Raw genomic sequence first — 17,565 nt, forward strand, 5'->3', positions numbered from 1 at the left:
AACTTTGTCTCCCTATTCCCTCCCAAGGGTATTCTTGTTCCCCTTTTACAGAAGGAGTGAAGCATTCACATTTTGGTCATCCTTCTTGAGAGTCATGTGTTCTGTGTATCTAGGGCAATTCGAGCATTTGGTCTAATATCCACTTATCAATGAGTGCATACCATGTGTGTTTTTCTGTGATTGGGTTACCTCACTCAGGATGATATTTTCCAGTTCCATCCATTTGCCTATGAATTTCACAAAGTCATTGTTTTTGATAGCTGAGTAATATTCCATTGTGTAGATGTACCACATTTTCTGTATCCATTCCTCTGTTGAACGGCATCTGGGTTCTTTCCAACTTCTGTCTACTATAGATGAGGCTGCTATGAAGATAGTGGAGCATGTGTCTTTGTTGTATGTTCGAGCATCTTTTTGGTATATCCCAGGAGTGGAATAGCTGGGACCCCAGGTAATTCAATATCCAATTTTCTGAGGAATCTCCAGATTGATTTCCAGAATGGTTGTATCAGTCTGCAATCCCACCAACAGTGGACAAGTGTTCCTCTTTCTCCGCATCCTTGCCAGCATCTGCTGTCACCGGAGTTTTTGATCTTAGCCATTCTGACTGGTAAGAGGTGAAATCTCAGGATTGCTTTGATTTGCATTTCTCATATGACTAAAGATGTTGAACATTTCTTTAGGTGTTTCTCAGACATTTGGCATTCCTGAGCTGCGAATTTTATGTTCAGCTCTGAACCCCATTTTTTAATAGGGTCATTTGTTCCCTGCAGTCTAACTTCTTGAGTTCTTTGTATATTTTGGATATAAGCCCTCTATCAATTGTAGGATTGGTAAAGATCATTTCCCAATCTATTGGTTGCCATTTAGTCCTAACAACAGTGTCCTTTGCCTTAAAGGAACTTTGCAGTTTAATGAGATCCAATTTGTCAATTCTTGGTCTTAGAGCATAAGTCATTGGTGTTTTGATTAGGAAATTTTCTGCAGTGCCCATGTGTATGATATTCTTCCCCACTTTTTCTTCTATTAGTTTGAGTGTATATGTTTTGACGTGGAGTTCCTTGATCCACTTGGACTTAAGCTTTGACCAGGGTGATAAGAATGGATCGATCTGCATTCTTCTACATGCTGATGTCGAGTTGAACTAGCACCATTTCTGAAAATGCTATCTTTTTTCCAATGGATGGTTTTGGCTCCTTTGTCAAAAATCAAGTGCCCATAGGTGTGTGGGTTCATTTCTGGGTCTTCAATTCTATTCCACTGGTCTATCTGTCTGTCTCTGTACCAATACCATGCAGTTTTTTTTTTTTTTTTTGTTTTGTTTTTTTTTATTAACTTGAGTATTTCTTATATACATTTCGAGTGTTATTCCCTTTCCCGGTTTCCGGGCAATCATCCCCTCCCCCCACTTCTTTATGGGTGTTCCCCTCCCCATCCTCTCCGCCCCTTGCCGCCCTCCCCCCAACAATCTAGTTCACTGGGGGTTCAGTCTTAGCAGGACCCAGGGCTTCCCCTTCCACTGGTGCTCTTACTAGGATATTCATTGCTACCTATGAAGTCAGAGTCCAGGGTCAGTCCATGTATAGTCTTTAGGTAGTGGCTTAGTCCCTGGAAGCTCTGGTTGCTTGGCATTGTTGTACATATGGGGTCTCGAGCCCCTTCAAGCTCTTCCAGTTCTTTCTCTGATTCCTTCAACGGGGGTCCTATTCTCAGTTCAGTGGTTTGCTGCTTTTATCACTATTGCTCTGTAATACTGCTTGAGTTCAGGGATAGTGATTCCCCCAGAAGTTCTTTTATTGTTGAGGATAGTTTTAGCTATCCTGGGATTTTTTGTTATTCCAGATGAGTTTGCAAATTGTTCTGTCTAACTCTCTGAAGAATTGGATTGGTATTCTGATGGGGATTGCATTGAATCTGTAGATCGCTTTTGGTAAAATGGCCATTTTTTACTATATTAATCGTGCCAATCCATGAACATGGGAGATCTTTCCATCTTCTGAGGTCTTCTTCAATTTCTTTCTTCAGAGACTTGAAGTTCTTTTCATACAGATATTTTACTTGCTTGGTTAAAGTCACACCGAGGTATTTTATATTATTTGTGATTATTATGAATGGTGTCATTTCGCTAATTTCTTTCTCGGCTTGTTTCTCTTTTGTGTAGAGGAAGGCTACTGATTTATTTGAGTTAATTTTATAGTCAGCCACTTTGCTGAAATTGTTTATCAGGTTTAGTAGTTCTCTAGTGGAACTTTTGGGTTCACTTAAATAAACTATCATGTCATCTGCAAATAGTGATATTTTGACTTCTTCCTTTCCAATCTGTATCCCCTTGATCTCCTTTTGTTGTCTGATTGCTCTGGCTAGAACTTCAAGACCTATATTGAATAAGTAGGGAGAGAATGAGCAGCCTTGCCTAGTCCCTGATTTTAGTGGGATTGCTTCAAGTTTCTCTCCATTTAGTTGAATGTTAGCCACTGGTTTGCTGTATATGGCTTTTACTATGTTTAGGTATGGGCCTTGAATTCCTCTTCTTTCCAGGACTTTTATCATGAAGGGGTGTTGAATTTTGTCAAATGCTTTCTCAGCATCTAATGAAATGATCATGTGGTTTTGTTCTTTCAGTTTGTTTATATAATGGATTACGTTGATCGTTTTCTGTATATTAAATCATCCCTGAATGCTGGGGATGAAGCCTAATTGATCATGGTGGATAATTGTTTTGATGTGCTCTTGGATTCGGTTTGCCAGAATTTCATTGAGTATTTTTGTGTGGATATTCATAAGGGAAATTGGTCTGAAGTTCTCTTTCTTTGTTGGGTCTTTGTGTGGTTTAGGTATAAGAGTAATTGTGGCTTCGTAGTAGGAATTCAGTAGTGCTCCATCTGTTTCAATTTTGTGGAATAGTTTGGATAGTATTGATATGAGGTCTTCTATGAAGGTCTGATAGAATTCTCCACTAAAGCCGTCTGGACCTGGGCTCTTTTTGGTTGGCAGTCCTTTAATGGCTGCTTCTATTTCATTAGGAATTATGGGGTTGTTTAAATGGTTTATCTCTTCCAGATTTAAATTTGGTACCTGGTATCTGTCTAGAAAATTGATCATTTCCTGCACATTTTCAAGGTTTGTTGAATATAGGCTTTTGTAGTAGGATCTGCTGATTTTTTGAATTTCCTCTGATTCTGTAGTTATGTCTCCCTTTTGATTTCTGATTTTGTTAATTTGTACACACTCTCTGTGTCCTCTCATTAGTCTGGCTAAGGGTTTATCTATCTTGTTGATTTTCTCAAAGAACCAACTTTTGGTTCTGTTGATTCTTTCTATTGTCCTTTTTGTTTCTACTTGGTTGATTTCAGCTCTGAGTTTGATTATTTCCTGTCTTCTACTCCTCCTGGGTGTATTTGCTTCTTTTTGTTCTAGAACTATAGGTGTGCTGTCAAGCTGCTGACATATGCTCTCTCCTTTTTCTTTCTGCCGGCACTCAGAGTTACGAGTTTTCCTCTTAGCACAGCTTTCATTGTGTCCCATAAGTTTGGGTATGTTGTACCTACCTTTTCATTAAATTCTAAGAAGTCTTTAATTTCTCTCCTTATTTCTTCCTTGACCAGGTTATCATTGAGTAGAGCATCGTTTTCCCTTATTGTTATTGAAGACCAGGTTTAGCCCGTGGTGGTCTGATAGGATGCATGGGATTGTTTCTATCTTTCTGTATTTGTTGAGGCCTGTTTTATGACCAATTATATGGTCAATTTTGGAGAAAGCACCATGAGTTGGTGAAAAGAATGCATATCCTTTTGATTTAGGATAGAATGTTCTATAAATATCTGTTAAGTCCATTTGGCTCATGACTTCTCTTAGTCTGTCTTTGTCTCTGTTTAATTTCTGTTTTCATGATCTGTCCATTGATGAGAGTGGGGTGTTGAAATCTCCTACTATTATTGTGTGAGGTGCAATGTGTGCTTTGAGCTTTAGTAAGGTTCCTTTCATGTATGTTGGTGCCCTTGTATTTGGAGCATAGATATTTAGGATTGAGAGTTCTTCTTGGTTGATTTTTCCTTTGATAAATATGAAGTGTCCTTACTTATCTTTTTTGATGACTTTTAGTTGAAAGTCGATTTTATTCAATATTAGAATGGCTCCTCCACCTTGATTCTTCAGACCATTTGCTTGGAAAGTTCTTTACCAGCCTTTCACTCTGAGGTAGTGTCTGTCTTTGTCTCTGAGGTGTGTTTCCTGTAGGCAGCAGAATGCAGGGTCCTCATTGAGTATCCAGTTTGTTAATCTATGTCTTTTTATTGGGGAGTTGAGTCCATTGGTGTTGAGAGATATTAAGTTGAGAGATAATAATAGTGATTATTGCTTCGTGTTATATTCGTATTTGGATGTGAGATTGTGTTTGTGTGCTTTTATTCTCTTTCTTTTGTTGCCAAGACGATTAATTTCTTGCTTTTTCTAGGGTGTATCTTGCCTCCTTATGTTGGGCTTTACCATTTATTATCCTTTGTAGTGCTGGATTTGTAGAAATATATTGTGTAAATTGCAGCCCACTGTCTGTGGCACCAATCAGCTGTACACACCCAGAAACCCACTAGCAGGCACTCTACACAGAACAGGCAGAGACAGACATGTGGAAGACTACCAGTCCTATGGCCTAGCTGCAGTAACAGACAATGCAAAGTGCAGGTGTGTAGTGGACTCATGGAGAGAATAACATCTTGAGCATTTTGAAGAAATATAGAATGAGAGATATGGGGCTGGAGAAGAATAACCTGCTGTGAGTGCCATGCCCTGCCACCTGTGGTGATGGTAAAATCTGAGCCCATACTGCTCCTGAGGACCATGTCTGTGTCCATGCAGTAGCAGTGACTCTTGTTTATGGCTCATATTACATATTACCACTAAAGATCATTTGGACATCCCTCATCTGGACTATAACCTCAGCCCACAGTTCAAGTGATAGGCAGAGCTAGTACCATCTCTTTCCTGCTGCAGTCCTTTGGAGAGTGTATGCAGTACATCACCTGGCCCCTGTAGGTGAGGGCACTTGTGGACTTACCATGAAGATGTAAAAGTGAGAGAGTTGGCATTGTCATTAACCTGCTATTAAGTGTCCCATCTTCAGTACCTGAGGCAGGAGAGCTAGACTCAGGGTTGTGAGAGTAGGAAAACTCTCTCTACCACTAACCAGCTGCCACACTCAGGAAATTCTGCCCTGAAACTTGATTGGATAGCACAGTATAAATGGCATGGTGGCCTGTGTAAACTATGAGAGCTGGAGAGCCTACTGTGTATCTTGTCTGCAGCATTGTGTGAGCTACCTGGGACAATGAGGGAGAGCTCCCAATAGTAGTCAAGGTACAAGAAAGTTATGTGTTGAATCAACTCAGTTTCCACCCATTCCCAGATCCAGGACATTGAGTTCGGTCTCCCCAGCATCTATCTCTGATCTTCTGGAGCATGTGAAAAGATTGGTTTTGAAAATGTAAAGTTGCAGAATCTCCATGACACAGGGCAACAACTGTGAATATTCTAGGTAAGGATCCAATATTGATGATATATCAGAAGCCAGAAGACTTGAACCAGATCAATGAATCATCGAAATGAACATTTGCAAGTAAAATTGTGTGGACAAAAGTGTATACTGTGGAAAACACTCTGATAAACCACAGCTTCCACAATAAGATTTTTAAATGCATTTTTATTATTTAAGTTTAGCTTTATACAAATGCGGAGGGTGGATACAGGAGGGCAGAGAGATGGGTGGAGATGGACTCCTAGTGTGAATCTCATAAAGAACCAATAAAAGTTAAAAATAGCATTATTTTTAATTAATTAATAAGCAACATTTAAAATCAGAATAATAAAAATAAATAAATAAGAAACTGAAATGAACACTGGCAATAAGATATTAAACAAAAAAGAAATGAAAAAGAAGAGAGAGTCTTTTAGGTCTTGAGATTTTTCCATTTTATTTTTTGGTTTAGACTAAGCTGACTTTATATATTTGCAGAATAATCTTTTTGTCTAGTAATATTTTGCTACTTGAATAATTTATGGTTTTCTTTATTCCTATGTAGTTGGCTTTTTATGATTATTTTTATACCTCTTTCCTACATTCAATGCAAAATTATGTTTCCTAATTTAAGAGATTCCAATCTTCCTGGAACATCTCCAAAGATATTTCCCTTCTGTGTTATTAAAGTAAATACTAAAGACATTAGGGCTGGTAAGACTGTTTAGTTAGGACTGCAAATCTTGTTAATGTTTGATGAATAATTCAGAATGTTGATACATATGAAAATGAGGCATTTCACCATAATTTATGGCTTCATTAATATTGTAGATGCATGTGATTATCATGTGTATAAATCTGCATATACATCCTAATAAATCATTGCATAGTGTCTTCACTTCTCAGTGCTGTGGTGATCAGGAGCCATCAGAGAATGAAAGAAATAAAGGAATAGTAAATGTCAGAATGGCCACTCTTTTTTAATCTCTGGGGATCCATCATTATGTTGTTTCCATGAAAATCACTCAAGTTTTAAAAAGAATTGTATGAGTGGAAGAAGAAAAGACCAGATCTTGGTAAAGGAATAGGGATTTAGAGAACATTCAAAGGAGAACAACGAATACAGCTTTTATGAATTAACACTCAAAAACATCAGAAGTTTTCATGATTCATAAGACTCTACACACTTTGTATTTTTACTCTATAATTATTCAATAAAATGTAAAAATAAAGAAGTAAATGGAATAATTGTAATTATCTCTAAAAAACATTGAAAGACAGTTCCAATGTATACTTATACTATTATAGCAATCTCATTGGCCTTTAGGCCCAGGTATATATTTATTAAAACTCATATATATATATATATACATATATATATATATTTATATATATATTATATTTGTATTACACACACACACACACACACTCATACACTGAACATCTCAGTCAGAGAACACTACGGGATTCATAAGACTGTCATTATCAGAAGAATGTGAGCTAGCTGATAATAAACTTTCCAAAAGAATATTAGCTACTAGCTACAGGGACAGAGACCACAAATTGGGAACAGAGAGTAATATCTGTAAGAAACAAAGAACGGCTAATCCCTAGAGTACTGGCATACTAAGACGCATGATATGCTAACAGCATCACTATTTATGTGGTTTAATATTGAAATTCACATCTTATGTGAAGTCTTATGCTTATGTAACAAGTATATGGAAAATATAGCCAAAGAGCTGGCAGAAATTGGGGATAATATGGAAACAAGAATGTCTCTCAAGTGATAGTTAACTGATATGTATAGGGAGGACTGCCCCTTCCTAGAAATAACATCCCAAGATGTCAGTATAGCTCTTGCTCAGAATAAGAAATAGCAAACAGTATTTGCATGCTAAATATTTTATTGGAATCATTCTATAGGAGCAATATTAAAGACATCTGCCTTCTGTCCACCTGAAAGAAAGAAATAAACAAGGTATGGGAAAAGAAAGACACAATGCGTGATTTCAAAATGTCTAAGATATCTTTTAGTTTCCTGGAATTATAATTGTGTTTGAGTTAAGACTTTTGATTAAGAGTGAATTTAAATTACATAAACCATAGAATTTTAGAGTCTATCCAAGTTTTGGATATATACATAACCTATATCTTTAAGGAACAGGGTGGTGTTACTTGGAGTTTGGGGAATTGTATGAAAGATGAAGTATTTAATTACCTTCTCAGTGCTAAGAAATCAGATGGTTATGCAAAAAATGACCATAGGTAACTTGGCTGTTCATGGGTTCCGTCCTGTGCTGGGTCGTGTGCGTGTTCAGACTGAGGGGGTCTTTGCTGTGGGCCTCCCTGTGGGGGTGGGCCTTGTGGGTTTCCAGGCTGAGGGGGTCTCTGAGGACCACCCTGTGGGGGAGGGCCTTGTGGGTTTCCAGGCTGAGGAGGTCTCTGGGGGCCACCCTGTGGGGGTGGGCCTTGAGGGTTTCCAGGCTGAGGGGGTCTCTGCTGGGGTCCTCCCTGTGGGCGTGGGCCTTGTGGGTTTCCAGGTTGAGGAGGTCCCTGAGGGCCACCCTGTGGGGGAGGGCCTTGTGGGTTTCCAGGCTGAGGGGGTCTCTGAGGGCCTCCTGGTGGGGGTGGACCATGGTGGTGTCCTGGAGGAGGATGGTGGTGATTGCCTCCGTGTTGTGGTGGTCTCTCTGGTCTATTTCCGTCATCCCCACTGCCATTATCATCACCATCATCGCTATCATCACCATCACCGTTTTCATCAGAAGCAGGAGGTCTTGGGGGTAATCCTCCAGGAGGTGGTTTTGGATGATGTTGACCAGGTTTCTGGTTCTGCTGCTCTACATCTGCTTAAGTATGGATCAAAGTACATTAATGTATACTTTCTCTTTTTCCCAGGATCACCACCCCCACTCCAACTTTATGCCATTGATGATTCATGAATCTTAGTTCATATTTATCATATTACTTTCATGCATCTCAACACTTGATATGAATTTACCCTTAATTTAGTGTATTAAGGTAATTTTATGTTGGTTGCAATTCCCATATGGAAGTGACAAAAGGGGGAACATTTTTTAAATGTTACTGGTTAGAACTTGTTAGAGTAGCAAAATTGTGACAGCAAAGCTTTATCCTTTGATATATCGTGGTGTATAAAGTCCTATAATCACGTGTAAAGCAAGACAGAAAAGTAATAAAAAGTTTTTCTATTCAATAGTCATGCAAAATGTTTGTAAAAATTAGCCTTGTAAACAGAACAGAGTGAAAAAAACAAATTTAAAAATGGGGAAAGCACAGGCTCTGCATAGTTCCATATTTTTATATAATCTTAGAATTCTACTTGAAATCACTGGTGAATGATGTCTTAACAAAACATAATGCCAGGGAGGATTTTAAATGGGGATACCCATTATGTGCATTGTATGTGATCCCTTGTTTCATCTATGTAAGAGACAAATGTCCGTTTAGTTATCAAAGGATAGCTCCAACTCTTCAAGTGTACAGCGCTGCTACAGAATCAATGCTGGGAAGGTTGTCTATTTATCTTTGGGGAAGCTTAACTGTCATGAATTTGATAAAATTAGAAAATAATAATGAGATATTACAGAATTGAATAATTACAAATGTAAAGGTTACATAGAAGGTCAATAGAAGATGGATCTCTCTTTACCTAAGAGTTGAGAAGATGAGTCTTCATAGATGACCTCTAGGAAATAAGCACAATGAAGTGGAAAGTTACTTATGACATTTTCAGATTGCTAGGAATCCTGACAGGATGGTATCTACACTCAATAGCAGTGACTATTTAGTTCATTGTTAGATCTGTCAAACTTCACTGATAGTCTTCATTAAAATTCTCAGAATGTCATGAAGAAACATTTACATTCTTGATGTTTTATTTCATGACCTTCATTTCTTATATGTTGTTCATATTTCCTTCATTGAGATTAGAATAAACATTGCTTTCAGTACTATAAACAACACAGTGAATATTGCATGGATGTCATTAAAAACAAGAGAGGAAAGTTAGGGTAGCAAGATGTTTAAGTGGGGGAAAAGCACCAGCCTAATGATTTGTATACAGTTTCTGACTATGCATGGTATGAGGGGAAATCTTGCTACCAATAAGTTGTCCTCTATCAGAATGCATATGAGCATATAAAAATGTACAGACACATGGACAGACAGACAAACTAGGTATGCATATTTACATACAGACAAAATAATTAAATGAATATAGAAATTATTTTTAAAAGAAATTATTCATATTTATAGCTCATTTTGTCCAGAGTTTTAAATTTGTTATTTTTCCATTTCTTCAAACCATCCCTGATATATTTTTACTTCTTTCATTTTTCTCTATTCTCTGTTCACTAGGCAAGTGAACACTATCTGTTTTTTATAACACCATACAAACTGAGGTTCCCTCTGTCAAGTATAAAATACTGTCGTGCATCATCCAACACCAAAATGGTCTTTTTAAAAAGGCACTCATAGGGCTCACCTCCAGTAGAAAGACAGAACATCAAATGAAGGGATGGGGTTGCCATCCCACAGTCAAAAACTCTCACCCAGAATTGTTCTTGTCTAAAAGAACTGCAGGGACAAAAATGGAGAAGAGACCGAGAGAATGGAAATCCAGTGACTAACTCAAATTGGATCCATTTCAAGGGGAGGCTCAAAGGTCTAACACTATTATTGATGTTAGGGTGTACTTACAGACAGAATGTGGAATATCTGCCCTCTAAGAGACCCAACAAGCAACTGACTGAGACAGAAGCAGATACTTACACTCAACCAATGGTCTAAAGTCTGGGAACCCTGTGGTCGAATTAGGGAAAGGATGGAAGAAGCTGTTCCAAGGCCCCCAACACATATACAGCAGAAGACTGCCTAGTCTGACCTCAGTGAGAGATGTATCTAACCATTGAGAGACCTGAGGCTCCAGGGAGGGGAGACCTGGAGGGGTAGGAATGGTGGTGAGGACAAATTCTTGGAAACAGGAAGAAGAATGGGATGAGAAAATATCAGAGGGCAGAATAGAAGGGAGATAATGACTGGACTGTAAAAAAAAAAGATTAAAAGATAATAATAAAATAACAAAACAAGAATATTTGGAATAAATAAAAAATAAATGCACTCATGTTATTTTGTTGCAACATTTTTTAACGTATGATTATAATTTAAGCTATAGAGGTAAAACAATAGCAAATGTTGTACTATTTGTTCTCAAAATTCTTTGCCTCAGTCCCTTTCCATCTTCTTTCCTTTCTCCCAGTCATCAAGAGAAGTGTGTTGCCCAAGTCCCGTGTCACTGTATGACTCTCTCCCCTACTTCATACCTTCATCTGAGCCGTGAGCTGGGCTCAGAACCAGCAAGGCTGCTGTAAGCAGGACCACCAGCATCTTGGAGGAGACTCTGGAGTTGCTCCCAAGTTTGTGCTGGAGGAAGGAAGGCCAAAGTCTTTATAACACAGGTAGAACAAAAGCACTTTTCAGGTCTTTACTCTTGACCTGACCTGACACACCAGGAAGCCTTGCATCCTTGACTTTTCTTTGGGACTTTAGCCTAGCAGGATGCAGTGAGGAGGAGCTTGTCAAGGATTCAGGTCTAAATCATATGATACGAAATTTGGACAACAATGTTAAAGTGATAGAGTAAAATTTTAGATATTAGAAATGAAATTCTATCATTGGTTGAACTTTAGTTTGATGTAAATGTGACTGTCCTTATTAGTTGTGATCTTGGGAGGATCGACTTCCATACACACATGTATATTTGTGTAAGTAAATGTAGTAACAAAATGAGTATAACATTGTGGTCACATTTTGTTCAGTTTTGCAGCAAATTAGCACACCAAAGTAGGACACATAGTAAGAGAGATAAGCAAGACTGGCAGCATGTTTTCACTCAAATAGGCTGTCCAGAATTCCCCATAATTGGTTCAAAATGAGGAAACTGATATCTTCAAACTGAAAGGCTGAATATTCTTCATATTTCTATTCTTTCTGTGTCAGGAAAGGAAAAATGGCAGAAGAGAGACCAGGTAAGTTTCGGATTAATCAATCCATGAACACGTAGTTCTCACATGTACCACAGAATTATATGCTTCATATATAATGTCCTCATTTCCACATATATAATTTCTTTAGAATATTAAATTAGATTATGTTCCTATTGTTTTCTCTAGAAAACATTTCTGGACTATTTATTGGTTATAAACATGAACAAGGTAGTCTGACATCACCTTCAAAGACTCCAAGGTATTGCTATCACTGAATATTTTCAACATGGAAAATTTGGTAGCCAATTCTTCAATACCTTCCAATCTGATGAGCTGAGGATGATTGTGCTCTATACTACACTGGGCCATGCTTATTGTCACTGTATCACAGTCCATCATCCTCTTACATTTCCAATGAAAGCCTTGACATCATTTAAACCAGTGATTACTTTATTATTTGTTTGTTTGTGACTTGGCCTCATGGCTTTATTTGTCATTCTTCTTCCCATGTCCCTATATTGACTGTTTGGATTTGAACCCTAAAGGACAGCTTCTTTCTAAGACTCATTAACATAGTTTTCTTTATTTTTATTGGATATTTTATATATTTACATTTCAAATGTCATCCCCTTCCTCAGTTTCTCTCCAGAAATCCCCTATCCCATCCTCTCTCTCCTTGCTTCTATGAGAGTGCTCACCTACCCACTCCTTTTCTTTTCTTTTCTTTTTTCTTCTCTTCTCTTCTCTTCTCTTCTCTTCTCTTTTGTTTTCCTTTCCTGTTTCTTTTCCTTTCTTGTCTTGTCTTTTCCTTCCTTCCCTCCTTCCTTCCTTCCTTCCTTCCTTTCTTTCTTTCTTTCTTTCTTTCTTTCTTTCTTTCTTTCTTTCTTTCTTTCTTTCCTTCTTTCTTTCTTTCTTTCTTTCTTTCTTTCTTTCTTTCTTTCTTTCTTTCTTTCTTTCTTTCTACAATAATTGATTTTCACATAGCCAGGTGTGGCATCTCACATTTTAATTCTAGCAATCAAAAGTGAGGGCAGAGGATCTAGATGTCTAAATGCAAGATCAGCCTGGTCTGAAAGCCAGGACAGGACAGGACAGCTGGGGCTCTTACACAGAGAAACCCTGTCTCAAAGAGAAAGAGAAGGAAGGGAGGAAGGAAGGAAGGAAGGAAGGAAGAGAGGAAGGGAGGGAGGAAGGAAGGAAGGGAGGAAGGAAGGAAGGAAGGGAGGAAGGAAGGAAGGGAGGGAAGGGAGGGAGGGAGGGAGGAGGAGGGAGGAAGGAAGGAAGGGAGGGAGGAAGGAAGGGAGGGAGGAAGGAAGGGAGGGAGGAGGGAGGAAGGGAGGAAGGAAGGAAGGGAGGGGGAGGAAGGGAGGGAGGGGAGGGAGGAAGGAAGGAAGGAAGGGAGGGAAGGAAGGAAGGGAGGAAGAGAGGAAGGGAGGGAGGGGAGCAGAGAGCATAGATGAAAGAGGGCGAAAAGCAAAACAAGGACGAATAGAAAGAGGCAGGGAATGACGGTAGGAACGAAGGAAGGAAGGAAGGAAGAAGGAAGAGGTAGAGGAAGGGAGGAAGGAAGGGGAAGGAAGAGGGAGGGGAAGGGAGGAAGGAAGGAAGGAAGGAAGGAAGGAAGGGAGGAAGGAAGGAAGGAAGGAAGGGAGGAAGGAAGGAAGGAAGGAAGGAAGGGAGGGAGGGAGGGAGGGAGGAAGGAAGCTGTTAGAAGATACTGTGTTTAAATGACTCCTTATTTGTTATTCCACATTCCTAAACATTTTTTCTCTGTTGCATGAAGCATCACCTGAATATGGAAAGTGTAAAACTGAAGCAAATTGTTGCCTTTTCACGTCTTAGTTCAAATAGATCTTTCCTAGTCCCTCAGGTTTTAAGTGTGGCTAGTAGATATTTGAATACAACTTGGATGAGGTAAAACAGAGAAGGGCATTTGAGTGTATATTTTCCTTTGTAATATGAACCAGTCTAATATGCTATAAATATCAATATTGCAGATGTTTCATTACGAACTTGTATAGGGATTATCTCAGAAAAGTTACTTAAATTCTCCTTTGCTACAGATGATATGAAATTATGTGGTGTTATCCAGTGGGTGGGTTTTGTTAATATTCTTGATGCTTTTGCCTTTAGGTGACGATAGAGATATTGTGAAGGGGAAACATTAGTGTTTGGTAATTTTCTTTCATTCTGTGAAAATAAAAGACAATATCACAGGACTCATGAAGTTGAATGAAGGCAAGGACCAGTTGACTGTTCTGAATATGGTCCGGTGTTTGACAGGATGGTTTTCTAGTGTCTACAGATAGAAGATAAGAAGGATTGGGAGATGGGAGGTTGTGATTAAGTGTGGTGTTGGTAGACTTTGGGCTGGGAAAGTCAGATATGGAGCAGAGAAGAAAGCTAGGCAGACATATTCATGTGGAGGCTACTGAGGAACTGTTTGTTCTGGTGTAACTCAGCCTACTCCTGAGCTAGGTGGGTTCTGGAAAAGAGCAGTTGATTTTGCCAAAAATCACACATCTTGAGCCCTTTTAGTGACCTTTTGCGTGTCATCAATATGTCAAAGAGATTATTGCTGTAAGAAAAAATAATGTCACCGATAAACTCAGCAGAGGTATAGGAGGGAACAACATGCTGTGGAAAAGGGGGCTGGGAACACTGTCAGTAATGAAAGGTAAGGTGCATTAAGTGATAAGTCTCAAGCAACAGGCTATTGGAATGTGCAGTGATTGAAGCATCAAGAAGTGACTCTTCTCCATGACTCAGCTATTCCTCTTCTTGTTACATATATGAATAACTCCAACTCATGACACCACACCACCACTGACACTTGCACATTTATTGCTACAGTATTCAGAACACGTACAATATGGGACCAGCACATATGGAAGTTTAGATTTAGTTTTTCAGAGCTTCAGTCTGAATATTCATGGGCAAGTCCAGTTTCTCTACCCATTGTACTCTCAGAGGCTTGATCTTTGTCTATATTCTTACCAGTGTGTATTACTGTTTACTGGAATCATAGACAGTGTTCTGGCTGATGTCAAATGGAATAATCTCTTAGTTTTAATTTGCATATATATGAAAACTAATTGTAGAAAATCTACAAAATATTTTTACCCATTTGTATTTTTATTGATAAATGTTTATTAATGGTTGGAGATGGCTCAACCATTAATGGCTCGTAATGGAAAATATAAGAGAGATATCTATTCAATGTTCTGTATTTACCTTTTTAGACAAGTTTACATTCTGAATATTAGACTCCTGTCTGATAAAGAGGTGGCAAAGATTTTACTGTATTGTTTGTTTCCTCAGCATTGTGGAATCATTTTATTTTTATGTAATCATATTCATAAATGTGAGAGGCTTATATTATGAGCTACATAAATAACTTTTCAGAATGTCCTTCATAAATAGTTCCCTACATATTATTGAACTTTTTCAGATTTTCTGGCATTATATTAAAATAAGACTATATTAAAAGTAGATTACATTTTAGACTTACTTCTGCCATGGGTCAGAAATATCCATTTATTCTCACTTGTGTACAAGTGTGTTTACAGTTTCCAAACATCTATTTTTAAATATAAAAATAAATAAAAGATTGTCTTTTCAATAATGAAGTTTTTGGCAGCTTTATCAAAATTTGATAACACTATAGTTGTGTGGGTTCATTTATTCTGACCTATAATTAATTCTCTATGTTAGGCCTCCGACCTATGTCTATTGTAGGTTGTTTCTATTAGTAAGTTTTTGTAGTATATGTTTGAGGAGGTATTGTGGCACCATGTTGTTATGCCCAAATTTAAGTAGAATTTTCTCAGAAAATAAACAAACCTTGTATCATCTTGTTTCATGCACTTTCATTAAATAGCACATTAATCAAAATATTCATAATGTAGCCATCTGTTGAGTATATTTAGACACTCTTTTGCTTATCTTCTAAACAATGTAATGTAAAACATATTGATGTTAAAGTTGATAGCAGAAATAATCTCAAATAAATTAAGTATATGGAAAGACATATGCTTAATGTTGATATGTAATCATTATTTTCATTGATTTTGTTTTTTTTTCCAATACAGGTTTTATCTGTGAAGTGCTGACAGTCCCTGAACTTGCACTATAGGTCAGGCAGGCCTTAAACTCAGAGATCTTTCTGCTTGAGCCCTTGGAACATGGTGATTAAAGGAGAATACCACTATGCCTGGCTTACTCTGTATCTCATTTTTAGTATCACAAAATACCTTAATACCCTTTATGTAATAAGGTTTTCCTGAAACCAATCTATTAAGGACAGCATGTGGATAGTTAATTTTCTATCGTGTCATATCAAGCAGTGCCATATTTTCAGTGTCAACCACCAAATACACTTTGTAGCTCAAGACAAAAAGTAAAGCATACTGCATTTCTATATTTACTTTTATCTCATTCAGTTCATGGATGTATAAATAATATACATGAATTATTTTTTTCATGATTGGCATTAGATATTACTTGGATTTATCAGTTCATTGTGTGTGTATATGTTTCTCTCTTTCTCTGTCTGTGTCTGTAACATATATATATATATATATATATATATATATGTGTGTGTGTGTGTGTGTGTGTGTGTGTGTGTGTGTGTGTGTGTATTTCTCAGAGAAATTTGAAGAACATCAGATGCAGTTAAATCACAAAGGGCCGTGTGATTTTTATAGGTAATGTGAAAACTGAAGAGCTACAAATACTGGTGGCTTTTCACTTGGTCATCACAGACACATTATGAAACCAGAAGGAATGCATTATCACTTGGCAAATATTCTGGGATAATTAAAAAAAAAACAGATCAACCTTGTTTCACTAGTGTTTTTAGAAGGCGAAGAGCAGTTATGTGTTTTGCTATGTTCCTGTATCTATTGTAGGTATTACAGACCTAATGGACAGTTGAAGACTTTCAGAAAGGAAAGTGATTTCAGAGATAGGGAGCATAAGAGTTACCCAAGTATGCATGTTCACATCTGTGTGCTGTGGAACAGGCTGTTCTGAGCAATGTCAGGCTTATCCTTGGCTTGGTGAATTCCCCGCCCCCCCCCAAAAGTGCAACAAGTTCTGTGAAAAACTGGAAACATTTTTCCTTTTCCTTGAAGCATTTCAGTGTTGACAATATATGAAGGAGACCATTCTGTTATGTTACCCAAAAATGTCACCCATGAACTTAAGGCACAATCAAAATAAAGTATTGAACAGATGACCAGGAAGATATTTACTAAAGGTAAGGTTAAAGGATTGGCAGCATGATGAAGGTTTAGTGACCTGTAGATTGTTAGTGCCCTAAGCAATCTATGTCTAAAATGTGTCAACTACATAGAATCCACAACTTCTACTGTCCTCTTACCACTGTTTCATATCCATATTTTAAGTATCTACAACAATTACACACAGTTAGAGAAGAAAAATGAGAGATGTAATTTCCCACAGATTAATATGCCATTTTCTTCAGAGTTCTATTACCTGGTTCTACAGGAAAACATTCAATTGATATTCTCGTGTACTGTCCTTTTGGCTCATGCATTTCTCATGTCCCTTTATTCCTCCCCTTATTCTCACATGCAACCATGTCCTAAATACCTCCTCTCGATTTTCAAGGATTCAATTGGAACAACTGAAACTGTTGTACTCAGAGGTAGTGAGGATTAGAATTCAATATAAAAGTTAGGTCTTGGGGGAATTGGGATGAAATCCTACTTCTCAGCAACTAACAGTGAAATATATGCCATTTACTAAGAGTTCAGCATTAGAATCACTTTTCTAATGATTTTCATAATCTTGTAACACTTCTTATAAAAAAGTATATATGGAAGGCGATAACAATGACATGGAAGTTAAGAGCATACCCTATTCTTATAGATGGGTTGAATTCCATTCAAAGCATCAAAACTGTGTGACTCTAAAACACCTGTAATTCCAGGTACAGGGGATCTAATTTCATGTTCAGGCTTCCTCAGACACCTGCATTTACATGCACACATAGATGGGCAGACAGACAGAGATGGACAG

The 17,565-nt window shown here is 37.8% G+C and overlaps 1 protein-coding gene across 1 annotated transcript; it reads right to left on the minus strand.

The window, feature by feature from the left end:
- Nucleotides 1-7,756: 7,756 nt before the first annotated feature.
- On the minus strand, nt 7,757-10,946 carry LOC116904543 (acidic proline-rich protein PRP33-like). The gene is made up of 3 exons (XM_032907336.1): nt 10,858-10,946; nt 9,186-9,221; nt 7,757-8,358 (listed from the first exon to the last, which is right to left on the minus strand). The coding sequence occupies exons 1-3, from the start codon at nt 10,919-10,921 to the stop codon at nt 7,757-7,759; spliced, it is 702 nt and encodes a 233-aa protein (XP_032763227.1). The 5' UTR covers nt 10,922-10,946.
- Nucleotides 10,947-17,565: the final 6,619 nt, after the last annotated feature.

Source organism: Rattus rattus, chromosome 6, assembly GCF_011064425.1.
Source record: "Rattus rattus isolate New Zealand chromosome 6, Rrattus_CSIRO_v1, whole genome shotgun sequence".
Lineage (NCBI taxonomy): Eukaryota > Metazoa > Chordata > Mammalia > Rodentia > Muridae > Rattus > Rattus rattus.